The sequence below is a fragment of the Pseudorasbora parva genome, chromosome 14, assembly GCF_024679245.1.
Source record: "Pseudorasbora parva isolate DD20220531a chromosome 14, ASM2467924v1, whole genome shotgun sequence".
In the NCBI taxonomy this organism is placed as follows: domain Eukaryota; kingdom Metazoa; phylum Chordata; class Actinopteri; order Cypriniformes; family Gobionidae; genus Pseudorasbora; species Pseudorasbora parva.
In genome coordinates, this window is record NC_090185.1 from 45,846,992 (window position 1) to 45,869,743 (window position 22,752).

The 22,752-nt window shown below is 39.2% G+C and overlaps 1 protein-coding gene and 1 long non-coding RNA gene across 3 annotated transcripts; both read left to right on the forward strand.

Annotated features, from left to right (window-relative positions):
- Window positions 1-1,408: 1,408 nt before the first annotated feature.
- Window positions 1,409-21,310, forward strand: LOC137039809 (uncharacterized). The gene is made up of 15 exons (XM_067415083.1): window positions 1,409-1,502; window positions 6,434-6,556; window positions 13,758-14,011; window positions 14,111-14,188; window positions 14,455-14,574; window positions 14,697-14,774; window positions 14,856-14,903; window positions 14,981-15,106; window positions 15,198-15,368; window positions 15,460-16,694; window positions 16,863-17,173; window positions 17,558-17,736; window positions 17,960-18,132; window positions 18,217-18,431; window positions 20,393-21,310. Exons 4-15 carry the CDS (start codon window positions 14,132-14,134, stop codon window positions 20,635-20,637), a joined length of 2,958 nt encoding a protein of 985 aa, XP_067271184.1. The 5' UTR covers window positions 1,409-1,502; window positions 6,434-6,556; window positions 13,758-14,011; window positions 14,111-14,131; the 3' UTR covers window positions 20,638-21,310.
- On the forward strand, window positions 2,972-4,318 carry LOC137039657 (uncharacterized). 2 transcript variants are annotated; one of them, XR_010897746.1, is made up of 4 exons: window positions 2,972-3,107; window positions 3,379-3,523; window positions 3,856-3,909; window positions 4,023-4,318. It is a non-coding gene; the product is annotated as an uncharacterized lncRNA (long non-coding RNA). The 2 variants fall into 2 exon arrangements; XR_010897745.1 differs by having other exon boundaries at window positions 3,856-4,318.
- Window positions 21,311-22,752: the final 1,442 nt, after the last annotated feature.

A 22,752-nucleotide genomic window follows, 5' to 3' on the forward strand; every position in this document is an offset into this window, starting at 1 on the left:
TGCAGCCGCCTAGTCTCGCCTTTATTTCAGGCGAGGCAAGGCGCATCTCAAACAAGCCTAGAGCTAAGACAAATCAGAACACATGACAGTGATGACGATACATAGAGCACAGACCAATCAGAACACATGACAGTGATGACGATACATAGAGCGCAGACCAATCAGAACACATGACAGTGATGACGATACATAGAGCTCAGACCAATCAGAACACATGACAGTGATGACGATACATAGAGCACAGACCAATCAGAACACATGACAGTGATGACGATACATAGAGCGCAGACCAATCAGAACACATGACAGTGATGATGATACATAGAGCGCAGACCAATCAGAACACATGACAGTGATGACGATACATAGAGCGCAGACCAATCAGAACGCATGACAGTGATGACGATACATAGAGCCCAGACCAATCAGAACGCATGACAGTGATGACGATACATAGAGCGCAGACCAATCAGAACACATGACAGTGATGATGATACATAGAGCGCAGACCAATCAGAACACATGACAGTGATGACGATACATAGAGCTAAGACAAATCAGAACACATGACAGTGATGATGATACATAGAGCTTAGACCAATCAGAACACATGACTATGGCAAGCCATTTTAACATTTAAAAGCTAGACTGGATATGTGTTGCAGATATCAGTAATTCAGTTTTGCCTAGTCAAAAAGAACATTTCAGATATCTGCAACTAAATTCTTCCTATCCATAATTGTTATTTCAGATATCCACAAAGACATTCTTCCTAGGACAAATGATGTCACTTTTGCCATTCATTTGTATGGGGTTTATTATTACAGATATCTACAATTCAGTTGCGGATATCTGCAACTGAATTGTAGATATCTGAATTTCCAGTTTGAGATATCTAAAATTTGATTCTGACTAATCATAACTCCAGTTCAAGATATCTATAATTCACCACAATTCAAGATATCTACATGTTCCTTTTCAGATATCTTCAATTAAGTTTTGAATAAGCGAAATTACATTGTAGATATCTGTAACTTGAATTATGTCTAGTCAAAATGGCATTGTAGATATCTCAAACTGGAGTTAGGGATATGTCTAATTTAATTATGGATATCTATTATTAAGTTATAGATATCTTTAAATTAAATTTGATCAGAGATATCTGAATTTTGAGATATCTGTTAGTTTCATTCTTCCTAGTCAAAATGTAATTACAGATATCTTGAATTGGAGTTTTGACTAGGCGAAATGATGTTACAGATATCTATATGCAAATTGGACCCATGCCACTTTATGCGTTGTTCAAATCATATAGCACCTGTTAACTATTAACTTGTAATTAGCACTGATTAGCACAATGTCGGAGCAGCCAGAAAGTGTTTTTAATCGTCTTTTAAACGCTGCAACCCGTGCTAGACAGGAGCTGGCAGCAAGAAATGATGAGTCAACATTACTTTCTACAACAAGACAACTATTTCGCCGGCAAGTTAATCGAGTTCGGGGTGAGTAATTGCTAATGTGCTAACAGAAATTCGGGGTAGCTGTTTAAATGCTAACTTGAAGCAAACCAGTCGCCAAAATCCATTTTAGAACACACCTGAACTAAACTTGTTTTTCCTTCTCACCTAAGGAAGAAAAAAAAAAATCTCACTTGTTGGCTGCACCCTGTTTTTAAAAAAAATCCTGAGAAATGGCTAGGTACCTACACACTTGTTAGTTTAATGTAATCAAAAATGGCTATAATAAGCTTCAAAATTTTGTAACGTTATTAGAAATGTATTTGTATGATTTCATGAAAATAAAATTGAAGGTGGCCTTGTGTCTAGAAATGCACTACAGCTAAAGCCTGACCAACATGGGCTACTTCAAATCTGAGGATAAGTTTAAACCTGAATTGTATGAACTGTTTTACAAGATGTGTGACTTTTTATTTTTGAGATTTCTCTAAAATGTGAACTGATGTTTATTGCAATCTCTTCTGAGCTTTCATGCGTGTATTGCCTCTGCATAGAGATGCAAACTGCTCATTTCAGTTTGTTGCTCTCCAGCACCCATTCACACCGCAGGGTTATGGCTCTAATATTATGCGGAGCATTACGCGGACCCCTGCGGAGCACTGTACCGTTGCTCTTCGCTGTTATTCGGATGCATTTTAAAGGTCCAAGATTACGCTTTTGTTACTGAAATGCTGAAAAGTATTTACAAGAATAAGATTTCATCACTGCTCAAAAGAGAAAGAGAAGGAAAACCATGTAAACATTTGATATGAGCCCTTGTGGCAGTAAATAACCTTATATAGGTTTAACTACTTCTGCTCATTTCCACATTTTTTAAAAGTAATTTTTTTTTTTTACACAGGACATGTAAATAATTAATAATTTCCTATTATTGTGTGTGTGTGTGTGTATGTATGTATGTATGTATGTATGTATGTAATTCCAAGCATATGACATTTTTACAGCAGACAAACAATCATTTGACTGACTACGTGAGCAGTGTTCCCAGGTGCGGAGAATCACAAAACTCGCTCCTCCACCGGGAATAAATCACCATCCAAATACACAAGTTTTATCACTGAGGTTGCATGCAAATTTATTTTTTACGGAGGTCTATATGAGAAACAATTACTGTCCGACTAGGGCTTGTCTTCAATGTAATTAACGACGACTCTCAAACGGTTCTATTTAAACCTCATTTCTTTTATCAAACTTCTCACTTCACCACCTCTGAGACTCTATCAAATGCCTTTCTTGAAAATAAACATTTCAGTAGTTGTGTCAAAGTTTCATAAAAATAAAGTATGCTCAGTGGCAGGTGCATCTCAGGCCAAGCTAGCATGCTAGCTCACCATCAAAACATTATAAGTTTAAAATCATGTTTTATTCCAAACTTTATCACTTCATAAGTCGAGTGTTTTATATAACCTTCTTTGATCTCATGTGGCTTCGGGTCAAAAAAATCCAACAATAACCAACTGCAGAACCGCAGAACCCATATACGTCACTCACAACGCTCTGAGGACAACAGCGCCACGGCACAGTCTCATGCCGGAAGTGGGCGGAGTTCACGAAAACTAAACAATCGGCACGGCGGAAGAAGAGAACACGGTAAACAGCTGTTTTGTGTTGTGGTTTTAATCTATCAAGTTTATTTGTGTTGTGTATTTGATCAATCGTTGTTGTATTAACACTTTATAGAACGTGGCTCTATTTTTTTCTAATGTGCTCTGCTCTACGATGTCTATCGCGTCTGTTGATATGGTCTTGCTTTAAGTAACATAATTGTTTGTGATTTTACTTTGTTAATGGCGGCGTATTTTTTATTTGCTTATCTGATACTGACCAGTGTTTTATGTGTTTTTCCCACTAATTTATAGAGGCATTACGATTTGGAGAGGATCAGCTTTACTTCATGTACATCAATGCAAGACATTCTGCAACAGTTTCTACTGCCCAGTGTTTTAAACTGACCAGATGGCACAGTACACCTTCAAATTCACTTCAAAAAGCAGCTGTCCATGGAGGTATGAAGGTTTGGAGTTATTTGTTTATACACAGTGGCAAGAAATAGTATTTATTTGTTGTCCCTTTTGAATTAGTTGGTTATAAAGTTTCAAATATATATATATATATATATATATATATATATATATATATATATATATATATATATATATATATATATATATATATATATATATATATATATATATATATATATATATATATATATATATATATATATATAGTGCTTAAGCTAACAAAATGCACTATTTCATGTGTTTGAATGTGTCCCATTAAAATTAAATTAAGTACACAACCAAGCATTATATATATCTGTTTGATTTTGTTGCAGTAAATTGACAATCAGAATGTCACCCCCGGATAATGGAAGCTGATCAAAAACAAGGTTAGTTTTAAAAGGCTCTAATAAAGACATAAGCTACTTATACAGATAGTGTGTTGTTATATGTCACATTTTCCAGGAATGTTCTTCTATTCTATAATGTTCAATTGTTTTAGACTGTTCCACAACAGTTGGATGGCTCTATTGACAGTATGATCTTCATGTTAATGGTAAGAAAAAGAAGGAAAAGGTAAAAAAAAATTAAATACAAGCTTCCCTTCATTAGGATAAAAAACATGAGAGCTTTTCACACTTGAAATAGTAAACTCCGGATATACAGAATCTTGGGTTATCTTGCTTCATGTTTCACACTGATCATCATTTACCTGAGATGAACAATTAATCCTGGGTATTCATACACTGCCGTTCCACACTGTACTTTAATAAACCATGGGATAACATATGTGCATTATCAGGGTCACTGACAGACACTGCACTGCACACAAAATGTTTTCATAAATGCTCAAGCTTTGCATGTCCTTGTATTACAAGTTTTTCCTGAATGGACATTTCAGACTATACAATAATTTAAATGGTCTCTTCTTCGCTGCAATTGCGTTTTCTGTTTGCATTTGATATTTTTCCTCTTCAATGCTGACTTTATTATTTATATTGAGTGCACAGTGTTTCAGTGACTGTCCAAAGCACGTAAATATAAAAGTGTGAAATGTTACTTTACCCGAGGTTACAAGTGTGTTTAGAATGACGATAAGCTCAGTGTGAGAAGCCCTATGAAGTGCTTGCCTTTGATTTCTGTATACATTTTGAACTGAAAATGGTTAATTCATTTGATTGTGACAGGGTATCATTTATGTCAGAAATATAGACATGAGAAACTGAATTTCACAACTTTATTATACATGCTACATCCTGACTTCAACACACAATATTGTTAAAACACTTCCAACATTTCATCCTATTTGTTTGTACCCTTGTCTCATGAAGGAGCGGAGGATCACAGAAGACCTCTGCACTGCAGTTTAAAGACTGAGGAACAACCAAAAGTTTTCAACAGTTTAGTGGAAGAGCCCTGATTTCTGAAATTTGAAAGTGGAAGACTAGGAAAAAGCCCTTCAACTTTCACAGGCTGAATGGTTGACCGACAACTGGCCAAAGAGACAGTTGTCAATGTTTATAGAGGTTACATTTATATTAGAAATAATTTGTCTGTGCAATAACTTTCAACTTAGTTCAATTTATTCCCCTTGGTCTGATTGTGTATTTTCTAAAGCAAACCCAAGCTAGTATATGATGCCTTTGCTACTTAAGGGGATTTTTAAGGAACATTTTATAAAATTAAACAATTTCTGTGTGTTTTGGGGTTTGTTTGATTAATCTGAATCATGCATAACAGTGTAGAATTGTGTAATATATATTATGTACTATAAAAAAAAGGTTTATTCTGAGATGCTTGAGTAAAAAACAAATATATTGTGTCATAAAAATAAATGTTCAAATGCTCAATTCATTTTTTGTGTGTTAAGATTTGTGTTCAGTTTATCTAATATAATATTTAAGACATAATATAAATAAATAAAAAATAATAGCAACTTTTTACTTTAAAAACGTTACAATGTTTTTTATAAATACATTTTTAACGTAAATTATTTGATTTTGTATTAATATCCAGTATTGTTTATTTTAAAACATATTTATATGATTTAACTATGAGTGAGTATATCTATCTAGCCTATCTATCATCTCTCTATCTATCTTCAATTAGAACTTATTAATTAAATACTTGACATTATTAACATCGTTTAAACTTTGGGCTTGAAACGCTCCAAATAGAGCAATGTATGCGAAGATAAATCAGCTCCGCCCACTTCCGGCATAAGACTGTGGCGTGGCGCTGTTGTCGCCCTCAGACTGTTGTGAGTGACGTATATGGGTTCTGCGGTTCTGCAGTTAGACCTGTCTCAAAAAATCTGACAGAAAATACACAATGATAAAAGCTATGTCGAATAGCATTAAATTATAATCTATTAGGAAAACACCCAAAATAGCATGAACACAGACAAACCATATATTGTCATGATTGTGTGTTTATTGCCTTCAAAAGTGTCTCGTTATAGCGATCTCTGGAAGCTAGTTTATTCTTTCCTGCAATGTCACATTGTCTGCCTCTTTATGGGTGCCATGGACTAAATGTGTACAGGCCAGGGTGCCGGCGCCCTCAGGCTGCCAGTATGAACTGAAAACACAACACAAATTATACAGCCTCATAATGATACATCTGTTGATTTTGGCTAAAAAGGTTGAATAAATAATACTTCTCTGTAGAGAAATTTGACTCAAACATATGATAATGTATCAATATTTCTCGACATCTGCACGCATATATAGTTTGTCAAGGTAATTACATGCATCAGATATTGTGCTAATTTAAGAGGGATTCAGTGCGTCCTCACGCAGCGTATCAGGTTATTGCACTTCCATGACACAAATAGCATGCATGTCAGCATCTTTATTAAAGTGAATTAGTGTGAAGCTTGCATGTGTAAATCTTATGTGTTTGTGTTTACAGGAGGATCTGGTGGCCGCAGGGAAAATCCTTTTTGGCAAGCAAAACTCTTCCTCCTTCCTGGGCCAGATAATGGTTTTCTGCCCCCCACAAAAGCACTTGATGAACTGTCTAAACTTGGATTAGGTGAATGAGATTGAAGCACATAAGAATTAAGTGTTATTTACTTTTACACCTCCTTATGTAACCACCTTGCAAAGAAAGCTATGGTATGAGCTGTCTGCTCTCATTTGTTATACTGTCTCTATATTGGGAAATATTTGACTTGTTTTAAAGAGATGTTGTAGAGCAGTTTACTCTTTGATGCATTTTTTCATTTTAATAGTTACACCCATGCAACACTTTCTCAAGGCATCACTTTAAACATGTCCAGGAATATGACCCAATGAATCTTTTTGCATCAGCTATCTGACGTTAGGTTAATTGTTTGTGTGAGGATGTGGGTGGTGCATTCAGAGGCTAAGCTACACTGTAAGTAATGTATACAATACAGGTCCTTCTCAAAAATGTATAGAACCTTTTCTTCTAAGAGTGTACACCATATATTGTATATAAATGTTATTTCGCATCTGCCCAGATGATCAAATGTGTGATGGGCTTGTTAGTGGGACCAGGCTCTTCTCAGTCATATGCAATTTTCTTAGGAGTGTAGGGTTTGTTTAGTTTTAAATCTACACTTAAAAACAAACGATTTTAGGTTAATTGGTAGTAGATGGCGGCGCGCACAGACGCAGCAGCTCTTTGCTCTCTGATACGGTGTTGTTTGATCATGTATGTTGTGTGTGTAAAGACGTGTTCTCAAGCAGGACACGCATATAGTTACTCGACCTTGCTGAATATCAGCCAAGGGTGTCGGATAAATGTTACGAGCTCGTTCCATCAGGCTCATAACATCCCGCAGGACATAGCGAGGCCACCGGGATCTGCTTGGATCGTTTTCGGGCCGGGAAGGCGACGCAGGCGGCGTCGAGAGAGACGGAAGAAACGGGGCTGCCGAGGAGGTCTACTGGCTCGACTGAAAAAGCGACCATACAAGCCAGCGGTACCAAGCATCTTTCTCACCAACGCTAGATCTGTCGTGCACAAAATGGACGAACTAGATGTACTCATCGCTGGGAGTTCCACCATCCACGACTGTTGTGTGATGATAATAACTGAGACTTGGTTACACCCACTGATACCGGACACGGTGGCACAGCTAGCAGAGCGTTCAATGCATCGATTGGATAGGAACAGTGACTCCGGTAAGAACAGGGGGGGGGGGGGGGGGGGGGGGGGGGGGGGGGGGGGGGGTTGTGTATATACGTCAACATTGGCTGGTGTAAGAACAGTAGGACCATATATACACACTGCTGTCCGGACCTGGAAGCACTGACGGTATTGTGCAGACCCTATTATATGCCGCGAGAGTTTTCAGCAGCGCTTATTACTGCTGTGTACATACCACCGGATGCTAACGCTAGTACGGCTCTCGCTCTGTTACATGACTTGATTGACAGACAGCAGCAGGCTTATCCTGAAGGTGTACATATAGTTGCCGGGGACTTTAACAAGGTGTGTTTAAGGACTGTGCTCCCTAAATTTGTACAGTATGTACAGTGTGCCACCAGGGGGAAGAACACACTGGACCGTGTTTATTCCAACATAAAGCACGCATACAGAGCTGTGCCCATGCCACATCTGGGTTTGTCTGACCATCTTTCACTGCTCTTAATCCCAGCATATACCCAGCTGATAAGACAAACTAAGCCAGAAAAGAAGAAAATAAGAATCTGGCCAGCGGATGCACTTATTCAGCTACAGGACTGTTTTGCACACACGGAGTGGAGTATTTTTGAGTCCCAGGACCTGGAACAATATACAGAGACCGTGTTGTGTTACATTAGGACCTGCACAGAAAATGTAACTGTTTACAGACGCATTCGGGTTTACCCCAATAACAAACCATGGCTGAACAGAGAAGTACGGTCTCTGCTTAAAGCACGCAACTCTGCTTTCAGGTCCGGGGTCAAGGCCCAGTATAGCGCGGCGAGAGCGAATCTGAGGAGAGGCATTAAGGCAGCAAAAGAGGTTTACAGGAGGAAAATAGAGGACCATCTGCAACAGAACAACCCGCGGCAGGTATGGCAGGGACTAAAACATCTCACCAATTATAAAGGCAGATCATCGGTGGCTGTTGGTGGCGACGCTGAACTGGCAGAGGAGCTGAACCGTTTCTTTGCCCGTTTTGAGACAACAACATCACCTCCAGTCACCCTGCCTCCACCCTCGACCACATTGCATACTTTTGCACTACAAGAACACCAAGTGAGACGTGTGCTGAGGGCAGTGAACCCAAACAAGGCTGCTGGACCAGACGGAGTACTCTGTAAAGTACTAAAGGCTTGTGCAGACCAACTATCAGGGGTCTTTACAAGGATTTTTAACACCTCCCTTACACAAGCATCCATCCCCATGTGCCTAAAATCTGCCATAATTGTCCCTGTTCCCAAAAAACCTACAGTCAGTAGTTTAAATTACTATAGGCCTGTAGCCCTCACCTCAGTGGTCATGAAATGTTTTGAAAAACTTATCGCTGAGAACATCAATGCCAGCCTCCCTCACAGCTTTGATCCCCATCAGTTTGCATATAGAGGAAACCGGTCAACAGCAGATGCAATCAACACAACCCTTCATATCGCACTGAGTCACCTAGAGCAGCCAGGAACTTATGTTAGAATGCTGTTTATCGACTATAGTTCTGCATTTAATAGCATCATACACTGCATGAAAAGTGGGATTTTCGTCCCCGTAAACGGCCGGAAATCTCCCTGATTTTCGACAATTAACGTCAGTTTACAGCCTGTGAACGTCGCGTTCGTCTGTGCCACATATTGACGGAAACGAACCATGACGTATGTGGAGCTTGCGGAGGCATGCTGGCGCCGGCGCTAATGGCTCTAATTAGCATATGAATAGCAGCTCTGGGCGGCGCCTTGCCGGAATGGCTTGAATTTCCTCACTCAGTATTGGTTGAAACTACTACATTGAAACAAGAAATATCACTCGTGATTGGTTGGCAGATCTGTTACTATTGGTCAACCTGGGTAATAAATTAATAAATTTAAACCCCCAAATTATAATAATTTTACACCCATATATATATATAAAATTATGATTTGCATATTATTTTTTAATTGTATATATTCATATGATATGCTATTATGTTTTATATTCATGTCATTGTTATCCTATGGACTACGCTATTATAACCATCAAGGACATTCATTTATTGAGGAAAGAAAATATGCCAGGGACATGCAGTTTATTCACAGAAAGAGCTTTATTAGAACAAACACAAACACACAACCAAATGCAAAACGTTTGAGATCTGCCCACACAACAATAGGAAGCTCACGAGAAGCCCAAAATCCTACAGCACCATGAAGTCTCTGTTTTCCGCCTCAGAGCTGTAGGTAACTAGCGCCATTCTGTCTGATTTCAGTCCATTTTTCAGACGTCTGTCGTGCGTTGCCGTTCTTTGGAATCGCCTCTAATCTCGATTGCAGCGTGGCACAGAGCTCGGCGAGCTCCTGGCTGGTCAAACAGTCCATCCAGACACCGCGCCAACGATGCCGTCTTCCTCATCAGACAGCGCAGGTCTATGGTAGCGCACTTCCAAAGGCCCACCTCATCCTCAGCTAACACACTCTTTCTTGCTTGTAGCAGCTGTAAAAACAAACAATAAAGACAATCAGTATCGCACGATGTACTGCGTAAAATGCACCTGAAAAATAGTCACACTGACCAAAAACGGATCTAATCTAAAAAATCTTACCCTCTTTCTTCTCAATCGACTCCGAGCTGAACTCAGCTTCTGCGCGCGATGCAAGAACTGGATGTTTGTACCTCCTGCGTACTGTCTCTTTGTCTTACATGCAGCTGGAAAACAATTAAATGAGTGTTATGACGAAGTTGTGAAGACGGCGTACTGCTTCCTGTAAAATGACCAGAAAAAGAAAACACTTTTATAAAGCAACTTACATTTGTTCTTTTACAAGGCTAATTTCAGCTTGTGCTACTTAAAAAGCTTTGCTTTAGGTTACTTTAGCTTAGATAACAGTCTTACCGCAATCTTAGGACTGGTCTTCTCTTAGGCACTCGTCTTCTCTTCTTAAAGTTGTATCTTCCACACAGTTTTTTGACTCCAAAGCAAGCAACCTATCATCTATGGACAGCAACCTGGAGATTACTAAAGTTAACTGCTCGTTAAAATCGGCAGCAAACTGAGCAAGCTGACGAGATTGCATTCAGCTGTTTCTTACCGCCGGTGTTACGGATCAACTGGGGATCATGTTATCTGGGGACGGGCGCGTGCACGCAGCTAGTTTTACCTGGATTTACAGCAGATGTTAGACGAGGACAGATTCGTCACAGCGGATTTTCCACTGAACAGATTTAAAACGCTTTCCACATTATTGGTAAATGTTTGCATAATATCAGGCTCTGTGTTTTCCTCTGTCACTGCTTTGCTGTATGTTTCCAACGCAGTTTAAGGGAATTTTTAATGTGGTTTCATTTCACAACACAGACCACGCCCACATTTTTTTACATTCTTTTCGATGAAAGTCGTATCCAATGACAATTACATTCAATAAATTACATTGTGTCGTATTAGTATCGGAATTTTTATTTTATTTTTAACAACTATTGTTTTGTAATTTGCTTAGGGTATTTTTTAAATTATATATATATATATATATATATATATATATATATATATATATATATATATATATATATATATATATATATATATATATATATATATATCCTATGTGTGTATATATGTATGTATATATATATATATGTATGTATGTGTGTGTATATATATATATATAATTTAAAAAATACCCTAAGCAAATATATATATATATATATATATATATATATATATATATATATATATATATATATATATATATATATATATATATCCTAACTAAAATAACTCATAGCCTGTCATATTACCTTTCTCATATTAGCCTATTATATTCTATTATAATCTATTATATTGCCCACCCCTTGCCCACCTGCACATCCCAGCTGATATACACGATTTGGGGGGTCATTCTGCATTTGAAAGTTTGAAAGGTTTTTAAATCTTCTAAATAAAGTAAAATGATTCAAAATCAAGTAATTTATATATGCCAAAGTCAACTTTAAACATATACAATGTAATTTCCAAACAGCAAAATTGTGACCAGTGAAAATGCTGAGTGGCTAGTAACTTTGGAAAACCACTAGCCACGGTGGCCGGTGAGCAAAAAAGTTAATGTCAACCCCTGTATGTATATGTATATGTATATGTATATATATATATATATATGTAGTGCCGTTAAAATTAATTTGCGTTAACACGTTCATTTTGACAGGCAATGATATATAAAGTTTGCTGATGTATGACGCCGCTTATTAGCAGGAGACCGCAATGATTGGTAAAAGTTGCGGTGATTGGTCAAAATTGCGAGTCGCACTGAATTCACGGGGACTGATTGCAAATGACACACAATAAATAATCTAGAATACTTTCATCAAATATATAAATTCAAGCTTAAGTTTAAGATTTTACAATTAGGCTATACTGAGCCTGATCTATCTAAGAGATTTTCTTAGAAGGAAGTTAATACCTTTTAGAAAAATGTCACATGGGTTAAAACTCCTGCTACCCTGATTTGCATTTGTATAGCTCACAGCATGTTCATTTACATGTTAAAGCCTCCCCTGGAGTTAAGGGAAGGGGGGTCTTGGGGGGGACAACTGCCAAGCAAGGCCCACGTCAATTTCTGACAATTCACGGCAGTTTTCGGTGTCGCCTGCAAACTGCCGTGTACAGTCGTAAACCTGATCTTCCACGACAATCTACAGTGCCGCTTACTGACGAAAATCCCACTTTTCATGCAGTGATACCAGCCACTCTTGTGGAAAAACTGCTGCACCTAGGATTTTCCCGTTCCATCTGCACATGGATTTTGGACTTCCTCACTAACCGGCCACAGACTGTGAAAATTGGTTCCCACACCTCCACTACCATCACTACTAGCATCGGCTCCCCACAGGGATGTGTGCTGAGTCCACTCCTTTATTCCCTGTACACTCACGACTGTATTCCCATCCATCCCTCCAACACCATTATTAAATTTGCAGACGACACAACGGTGGTCGGTTTAATAACAGGAGGAGATGAGTCCAAGTACAGGGAGGAGGTCCAGGCACTGTATAAGTGGTGTAGCAACAACAACCTGGTGCTTAATACTAAGAAAACTAAAGAAATGGTCATTGATTTTAGGAGAAAAAGGAATGTTCTTGTCCCACTACAAATTAACGGGGACGAGGTGGAGCAGGTCTCGACTTTTAAGTTCCTTGGGACAACCATCTCTGACGACCTCTCCTGGAACGACAATACAACGGCCATTGTGAAGAAGTCCCAGCAGAGGTTGCACTTTCTCAGGCTACTCCAAAAAAACAATCTCCGGAGAAATCTCCTAGTTACTTTTTATCGCTCCACCATTGAGAGTGTCCTTGTATACTGCCTCACAGTGTGGTACTCTGGATGTTCAGCATCAAATAGGAAGGCAATGCAAAGAGTAATTAGGACTGCAGAAAAAATCATTGGTTGCCCGTTGCCTTCTTTGGAGGAAATTGCTAACAGCAGGTGTCTCCGCGGAGCCCGCAACATAATAAAAGATGACACCCACCCTGGACATGGACTGTTTAGCCTCCTGCCTTCTGGAAGGAGATACAGGAGTCTTAAAAGTAGGACAAATAGACTAAAAAACAGTTTCTATCCATGGGCCATAAGGATTCTAAATGGGAACAAGACATAATGTTGACTGTTTTATTCTTAACATGCGATACATTTTAAGGTGTATAACACCGATATATATTTTTTTAATATATTTTTTTTTAACATGTTATGTGATTATTTTTATAGATGATTTTTTATTTAATGTTATTTATTTAACTTAAAATGTTTATGGTCTTCCTTGTTTTTTTGCTATTTGTGTGTGTGTATTCCGTGATCAGATGGGCATTATAATTTCGTTGCATTGCAATGACAATAAAGCTTCAATTCAGTTGTAAGATCTGCTTTTGGGGTTTCTCAACATACGATTGTCTAAAAATGACAACATAGTTTAGATGTCTTTATTCGTGAAATGTATTGTCTTTGAAACTGGTTTCTCGAACATTGAAGGAGTCAGGCAGGGCAAGATCTCTCAGGACTGTTAGAACTAATGAATGTGCCACCAGGAACAGATTATACTGATGTTTACCTTTCCATTTTTAGGAAAACCTGTACATGAGTCACCAGAGGCCGCGTGCACAAACTCAAAGATTGGGCTAAATTGGAGTTTGTCTGAATTAAACAACTTTGTTTGCCAAAGCTACCCTCAGATAAGTTTAAATTTGGTAGGCTTTGAGTTGGCAAGGGCAGGCAAAGGACGCAAGATCCAGAAATTACAAGTTAGTTCTGTGAGGGCACTAAAAGCAGTGGTTGGCAAAAGCAGACTTTACATCGTGCCACGCGCCACTGTCTTGCAGGTATGGAATTATATACACATTTAGATCATACTACAATCATATAAATGTGCTCTCTGTAATGTCTATGCCTATAATTAAAGTTACCCTCTCTACCCTTAGGTAACATCACCACCCTCTTCCATGTCCCAGATATCATTCCCACCACTCACAGCTCCAGCAGTAGATGAGACCTTACAAGTAGTTTCAGATCAGGTCCATATTAAAATGGTTGCACATATAATGATTTATGTCCACTATGCACTTAGTGATGAGAGGCAAATACAAATATAAAGTGGTTTTATTGTCTTTTCTAATGTGTATATATGCATCTAATTATTCTGTGTGATGTCTGAGCCATTACGTTCCTGACCCTAAGATAATGTCTTTTTTTTTTTCTACCTATGGAGCACTGATGTGTGTGTATGCTGAAGGAGAAATCATTGGTGTTTTCTGTGTACTAACAGGTGGCATCCACATCCTCTATGTCCATGAATTCAATCCCTCCTCTCTCAATTGCTCCAGTGCTAGATGAGATTGTGCCTGTGGCTGAGAGTACCCAAGCTCGAAGTGTAGTTTCAAATCAGGTAATAGAATCTATATATTTTTGTGTAAGTATTCGTTACTCTTTGATGGTGATTTTGTGAGAAATGCCTTTAAAAAAAAAAAAATGTGTACTTTTATTTTTTATAAGTATATTTTACTTTAGGCTCTTCAAGAATGGCGAGCAATACGTGCCCAGCAAGATCTGGCGTATAATACAAGTTTGTTGGTGGATCAGGAGAAGGTAATACTTTGAAGTTCAATTTTATGTAGGATTTATGTTCTCTTACAAAATACAGAAATACTTTTAATGTGGTCTTAATAGGAGAGGAAGAAACTAGCCTATCAGGCCTGTGAGGAAAGACGTCAAAAGGTTTGTTTCTAATATATTAATTTGATAAACTAGCAGAAGGTTTTTTTTTTTTTTTTTTAAATGAGCTCAAATTTCAGGCTATTGAGGCAAGGCGTCAGCGACTGTCTGCATGTGAGGAACCCTCAGATGGGGTGTTGATCAAATTTAAATATCCAAATGGACACATCAATATGAGGAAATTCAGTTTGTTGGAGCCAATCCAGGTGATGTGTATTCTACTTGAGAAAGTATCAAGTGTCTTAATGTTTCAGTAGGTTGAAAAACTTGACTGGTGTAACTTTCACATCATTTTAGATCTTGTTTGACTTTGTGGGACAAGATGATATTGGCAGTGAAATCTTTGTGGTGCAAGAAGCTACATCATCAAGATCAATTGAGAGCAGTTCCTCTGGGTCAATAATGGATCATGGCATAAAAGCATCCTCAACTCTATATGTACTGTGGTTTTCAAATCAGGATGTACAGGTTAATGCGTTGCATTTTTATTTCCTGTCTTAAAGGAAAATGGAATGTTTTGGTTTGTGTAAGCTCATGTATTGTGCATGTTTGTCTTCAGGAAATTCTCTCAGATCAACTAAACTATGGCGCTTATGCCCTACACCATGCATATCATGGTCAGTCATTGCTGTGTGAGACCTCCACCCAGCCAAGCCTTTCTGTGCCCCCTCTCCAGCCACTGCTTTCTGAGACCTCCACCCAGCCAAGTCTCTCTGTGCCCCCTCTCCAGCCACTGCTTTCTGAGACCTCCACCCAGCCAAGTCTCTCTGTGCCCCCTCTCCAGCCACTGCTTTCTGAGACCTCCACCCAGCCAAGTCTCTCTGTGCCCAATCTCCAGCCACTGCTTTCTGAGGCCTCTATCCAGCCAAGTCTCTCTGTGCCCCCTCTCCAGCCACTGCTTTCTGAGACCTCCACCCAGCCAAGTCTCTCTGTGCCTCCTCTCCAGCCACTGCTTTCTGAGACCTCCCCCCAGCCAAGTCTCTCTGTGCCCCCTCTCCAGCCACTGCTTTCTGAGGCCTCTATCCAGCCAAGCCTTTCTGTGCCCACTCTCCAGCCACTGCTTTCTGAGACCTCCACCCAGCCAAGTCTCTCTGTGCCCCCTCTCCAGCCACTGCTTTCTGAGACCTCCCCCCAGCCAAGTCTCTCTGTGCCCCCTCTCCAGCCACTGCTTTCTGAGGCCTCTATCCAGCCAAGTCTCTCTGTGCCCCCTCTCCAGCCACTGCTTTCTGAGACCTCCACCCAGCCAAGTCTCTCTGTGCCCAATCTCCAGCCACTGCTTTCTGAGGCCTCTATCCAGCCAAGTCTCTCTGTGCCCCCTCTCCAGCCACTGCTTTCTGAGGCCTCTATCCAGCCAAGTCTCTCTGTGCCCCCTCTCCAGCCACTGCTTTCTGAGACCTCCACCCAGCCAAGTCTCTCTGTGCCTCCTCTCCAGCCACTGCTTTCTGAGACCTCCACCCAGCCAAGTCTCTCTGTGCCTCCTCTCCAGACACTGCTTTCTGAGACCTCCACCCAGCCAAGTCTCTCTGTGCCTCCTCTCCAGCCACTGCTTTCTGAAACCTTCACCCAGCCAAGTCTCTCTGTGCCCCCTCTCCAGCCACTGCTGTCTGAGCCCTCCATCCAGCCACCACTTGCTCTGTTCTCACCACCACAAGAAATGCTGACTCTTCATGATGAACCATCACTCCTTCCTTCATCTGCTCAGGAACCAATCATTATTCTTGATGAACAAGATCAAACTGTTTCACAAAATCAGTCTCCTGTATCTCAAAACCACCTTGAAGGACCTGTGGCTGAGTATGTTTATTTTATTTTTTTTGTTCTTTCTCTCTTATTAACTTGACTATATTTGTGTATGAAGGTGTCTTTTTCTTTCTATATCCTGTTACGTTTAATCAGGTGGTTAACTTATAAAATATGGTACATATTTGACATATTAAAATGCATGAACCTCTTTGGTTGCAGGATTGATCTACAGACCATATTGAGAAAACTGGTCAGCAAAGTTGATGGAAATGTCTGCTCATCAAGCAACCAAATAAATGTGTGCAGGAATAATGTTTTCCTGTGTAGCCTGCGGGCGTTCAAGCGTAGGTTCTTCAACCCTGAAGCAAAATTGGATGTTGTGTTTGTGGATGAAAATGACAATGGTGAAGGGGCAGTTGACGAAGGTGGCCCAACAAGAGAGTACCTAAGGCTGTTGATGAGGGCTGTCCACCAGTCAAATATCTTTGAGGGACATGAGAGAGTCCGGCAGTTGTCTCTTGATACTCAAGGTAGGGAAGCCCAAATTATTATGACGGTCTGCCTTCAACTGGCAGAATTCTAGGAATGTATATGCAGAAACCCATTTAAAAATGATTGCTCCTCACTTTTCCTGTCTGATTTGTTTTTTTCTGTTTGTGTTGGGTGGGTGGGTTTCATCCAGTGTACTTTATTTAATTTTGCATTTAATTTTGTTAATTCTTGTTTGGAATTTTTTTCTTCCCATGATTCTTCATTTGTGTCTTTTTAATGTACTAAAACACCACCTTTTCCATGTCTTGAAAGGTGCAATTGCATTATTTGTAGTAGCACTAATATTAATCACAGCATTAAGGTATTACACTAAGAATCATTACAGCAGAGCAATATTTTTACTGTAATTTTTTTAATTTTAGCTTTGCAGACTAAACTTTACACGTGGGTGGCAAAAATGATTGCCGTGTGTGTTGTCCATGGAGGAGTTGGGCCACACTTCTTCTCTGAAAGACTTTTCCATCAAATCTGTGGGATACCAACAACCCTGGCCACAGTGGATGAAGTTGGTGACCATACTTTCAGGGAACAGTTAATAAAAGTAAGCAGGAGAAGGGTGTTATACAGTGAATGTACAGTACTGTGATGGGGCTATTTTCTATTCACTTTCTATTTATGAATCACTTCAAATGTGTTCAGATGCAAGTGGAACTGCTATATTGTTTAAACATCTAATTTAGATAGGGACGCTCCACTTACAAGCCAGTTTCTTTGTCAATTTTTTTTTTTTTTGTCTTTCTGTATTTCACTTTGTTTCTTTTTAGATACAGGAAGCAACAACAGTCCACGAGGCGAATGGTGCAATTGCAGAGGCAGCAGATAGTCTCAGCATTATAGGTGCCTTAAGAGATGTCTCCAGCCTAGAGGAGAAGGACTCCCTTGTCCAGTCAGCTGCAGACTTCTTTGTCAATGGAAGATTGGCGACTGCCTTGGACCAGTAAGTGCCTCACCTGTCTTATCTGTCTGAAATTGAACTATCATTGCCCCAGGACAATTCACACAGTGTCACATCTTTTTATAGGTTTGCTGAGGGGCTAAAAACCCTTGGTTTACTGGAGGAGCTGAGGAACAATCCAGCAGTGTTCTACAACATGTTTGTCAGTGAGGAGATTCCACTACAGGCGAAGGACCTATGCACTTTATTTGACGTGGACTTCTCTGTGCAGGGCAGCAACAGAAGAGACCAAGAAAACTCAACAATATGCTTTTGGCGTGACTGGTTAATTGATATTGAAGGTATACTATTTATTGTACAAATTATAATAACATGGGTGTTAAGTACAATAATTAGTTGTTCTGGTTGGCAGGGAAATATGTGCTAATAATGCCATATTTGAAGTGATATTGTGAAGTCTGGTTGTGTGGCCATGTGTAGCTCTCTTAAACTTGCACATAATATGGTGTAATGTTTTACCAAAAAAAGTACTTGACCGCCGCCTTTTTGTAGTTGATATTCACCCCAAAAAGCAGAGGTGTGGACTAGTCATGTGACTTGGACTAGTCATGAATTTGAAGACTTCAGACTCGACAAAATGTTTAAAGACTTGCAACTCGACTTGGACTTAAACATCAATTACTTGTGACTTCACTTGGACTTGTGCCTTTTGACTCGAAGACTTGCTACTTCCCATGAAAACCTGGGGGGAAAAGAATGTTCACATGGCTGCGCCACTCTCAGTGTTTCTGCATCTGTGGAAAAAAAAATCTGCACCTGTATGCATGCAGAGCACACGCGCTGCCTGCACGACATCCAATCAAAACGCAAATTGCGGGTCGTGTTTTTTTTGGCCTTTTTATAAAAAATGTGATTGCTTGTTAGGAAAATATGACAAGCAACTTTGTTTCTTTACATTTATGGTTACTGTTTTGTCCAAATACATTGCCTGACACTCTTACAGCTAATAGCCACAAGTGCAACGATTCAAGTGCTGTACTAATTCGTCTTTTTCACGGTTTGCAGTGTGCATGTTCACCACTGCTCCTAATGTTTGCAATAACTCTGACTATGGGTTACCATAATTGGCCTTAACGTCACTTTCTCTTTTTCCATCTCCAAACGTCTTCTGTTCACAGCCTTTATTGCAATTTGAAGAATTTTGTAAAATTCCATCTGTATTTGCTCTTTAAACTCCAAGAGATTTCAATTTAATATGTTGCAGGCTAATTTATTGATAAATTTTTGATCATAAATTATACTGATGATAATAGATAATATAGTAATATTGGGCTTGTTTTGGGCCCCCCAGCCCGAATACCTCTAGGTATTCTTCATACCTCTAACAGAGAAAAATATGAAACAGATGTCAGAAAATCCCTAATAGCCTCACATGTTGTATTTGAAACTACTCTTTACTCATCAATGTTGTTGTGTTAATATTCATTGTCTATACACTACGGTATACAATAATACGTTTCAGTATTAAGAATATGCAATATTAAGAATATTTTCACTGCTTCAAATGTAATAAAGCCCTTTCCTCAAACTGAAGTCATATGCTTTATATCAGTGGTTTTTAAAGTGGGGACGGGTATCCCTGGGTGTCGCGAGGGGATTCTAGGGGGGCCATGGCAAGTTTGCATGAAAAGTATAGCAAAACAATTAAATAAAGTAAACCAAATTAAACCAAAAATAAGCAAAACAATATTTCCATAATGGCCCTAAGTTTAGGCTAAAAGGACCCATGTCTATTTGAAAGTTAAACTGTTTTGCAATATGAGGTCATTGCACAGCAGCTTCAGTCCTGTATTGTATTGTTCTAGTGCAATATGCTGTTTAAATGCAAGCATTTTTGTGACAAAGTGAAATTCTGTTTTTTACTGTATTTTGCTAATGGCGTTGTATAAAGAGGTTTAAATACAAATCTTACAGACATGCATGATTTGTATACATTTTATTTATGTGGTAAGAGGACTTGAAATGACTCAACTAAAATGGTAGGACTTTGGACTCGACTCGGGACTTGCCTCATCTTTGACTCGACTTGACTCGGGACTCGAGGGCAAAGACTTGAGACTTGTGACTTGCATAACAATGACTTTGTCCCACCTCTGCCAAAAAGTACTTGGTCAGTATGCAACTTCCAAATTGCTCCAAAGTAATATATGCAAAAGACTAGGGTTAGGTGATGTGGCCTAAAAATAAAATCTTGTTTTAATGGCCCTGAATTACTGTTTCTCACCACTTTCTTGTGTTCCAGAAGGAGAATGCAGTCCAGTCACCCTAGAGAAGGTATTGGAGTTTACATCTAAAGCCTCAACAGTGCCACCACTCGGATTTCCAAACCGCCCAGAAATTCAGTTCCTTCATGAGGAAAACAAACTATTTCCGGAAGCAAATACTTGTTCTCTTGTACTCCGTCTGCCATTGCATTCTTCCTATGAAACCCTTAAGCAATACATGATGGAGGGAATTTTGCAAGCTCCAACCTTTGGACTTGCATGAAGTGACTATGTGTAAAACGTATTAATAGGAAAGTGGTGTTAACGTGAGCCAGTTTTGTTCTTAAGTTATTTGATTGAATGCTGTGTTGAAGCAAGTCAATGGTTCAGATGGTATTTTAAAAGGTGCAGTAATACTTTCACTTTTACAACATTCACTTCAGTTGATTGGGGGTTATTCAATATTCAGTTAACAGTTCAGTTAACAATGGTGACACTGTTGAACCTTTAGAAGCCCACTGTAAGAATGTATTGGGCTTATTCAGTTAATTTGATCAAATTACACATAACAGCCAGTATGTTTGTCTTATGTACATGTTCAAGAATGTACAAAGAGAATACAGACTAGATAAATAAAAAGTTGTGTTCTGTCAGAGCTGGAAGCTGCTGTCTGACCAGAGGATGTCTGATGTGAAGGAGGTGAATGATGCTTTTACTGCTGTTTATAAACAGTACAGTTTGTTCATTATATCACAGTCAGACATACTGACTTCTGTTCCTCCAGCATCTGTCAGACTCCTCCGGTCGTCATCCTCAACAGCTTCCCATAGTAAGCTGTCCCCATCATTGCCCAGTCTCTGTTCTGATTGATGTGGTATTTTTGGCAGTTAAACCTCTCCTTAACTGTTAATCTAAAATCCCTGTTCAAACCAATAAACATTCCATATGTTTTCATACATTGCCAGTTTATTCATTTTTTTATTCATGTTTTCAATACCATGCAAAAATAATTAGATCCTTCTCCACTTTTATTTTAAAAACTTGTTTTTGTTTTGAAAATGTTTCACATTTTTCATACATTAAGAGTTTTATTCAACATTTAAATCTCATTTATACTAATTAGATGTTTTTCCATTTTTTTATACAAATCAGAACACAATGGGAATAGAAAGGAACAATAAAAATATTGTTAGCCATCAATACTAAAATACCAACAGTGCTGTTAGCTACTGCAAATGTCTGGACTGGCACCCACAAATCTAGCACACCTGGCTTTACCGCCATCAGCTGCACCGCCCATACCGTCTTATTTTAACAGAATCTAATAAAGCTGTTGAAACTAAAAATGTATATTCCATCCAATATATGCAGCCAATAAACTTTTGTCTCTGGGCTAGGAATTCTATACTGAGTTCTATACCCGAGTTTGCAAAATACTGAAAATTGCAGTACAGCAAGTTTGATATTTTATCTTTAGATCAGAAATATGTTGGATTGCATTGTGCACAGATGTCTGTTGTTGTTGAGTGAGGATTAGTTGAGGTGGTTCTACATTAACAGCTGGGAACTCTTCCTCATCAAGTGTGGGCAGTGTCTGAATTCCATACTGCATTAGGATGGCATCAATGTTTTGGTCGCTGTAGGGATTTTCTCCAAACACATTGTTGACAGCTGAGCTGTCTGTTGCAATGTTTTTGAGCATGCCCTCTGTCCAAAGTTGAGTTGGTGTGCGATTATTTTCTGTTCGCAACGGATGGAGGTTCCAGGCCTGTCTAAACTGCTCCAGTCTTTTTTGAATCTCGGGAAGATAAACTATATGCAGTGAAAGTCTGTGGACATCATCATCTGGGTTTAGAACTTCTGAATCTTCTAAGGAGTAGAACATAAGGTAAAAGTGCTGCAACACATGCAAAAATACATCACGCCAAAGGCGTTCAATTCTCTGATTGTGCACTGATTGTCCGGTTATGAAACCTCTGTGTTCAAGTCCTTGAACTAGGTGCATGAATAAAGCCACAAGGATGTTGTGTTCTGTCAGAGCTGGAAGCTGCTGTCTGACCAGAGGATGTCTGATGTGAAGGAGGTGAATGATGCTTTTACTGCTGTTTATAAACAGTACAGTTTGTTCATTATATCACAGTCAGACATACTGACTTCTGTTCCTCCAGCATCTGTCAGACTCCTCCGGTCGTCATCCTCAACAGCTTCCCATAGTAAGCTGTCCCCATCATTGCCCAGTCTCTGTTCTGATTGATGTGGTATTTTTGGCAGTTAACCCTTAAAGACCTAGAACATTTTTGGGGCGCCTGATGTGCCTCTACTTTTCTTTGTTTTTCTCCCCCATTCTAGCAGTTAGCATCAAGTGCTATATATCATTTTAAACAGGAGAACCTGAAGT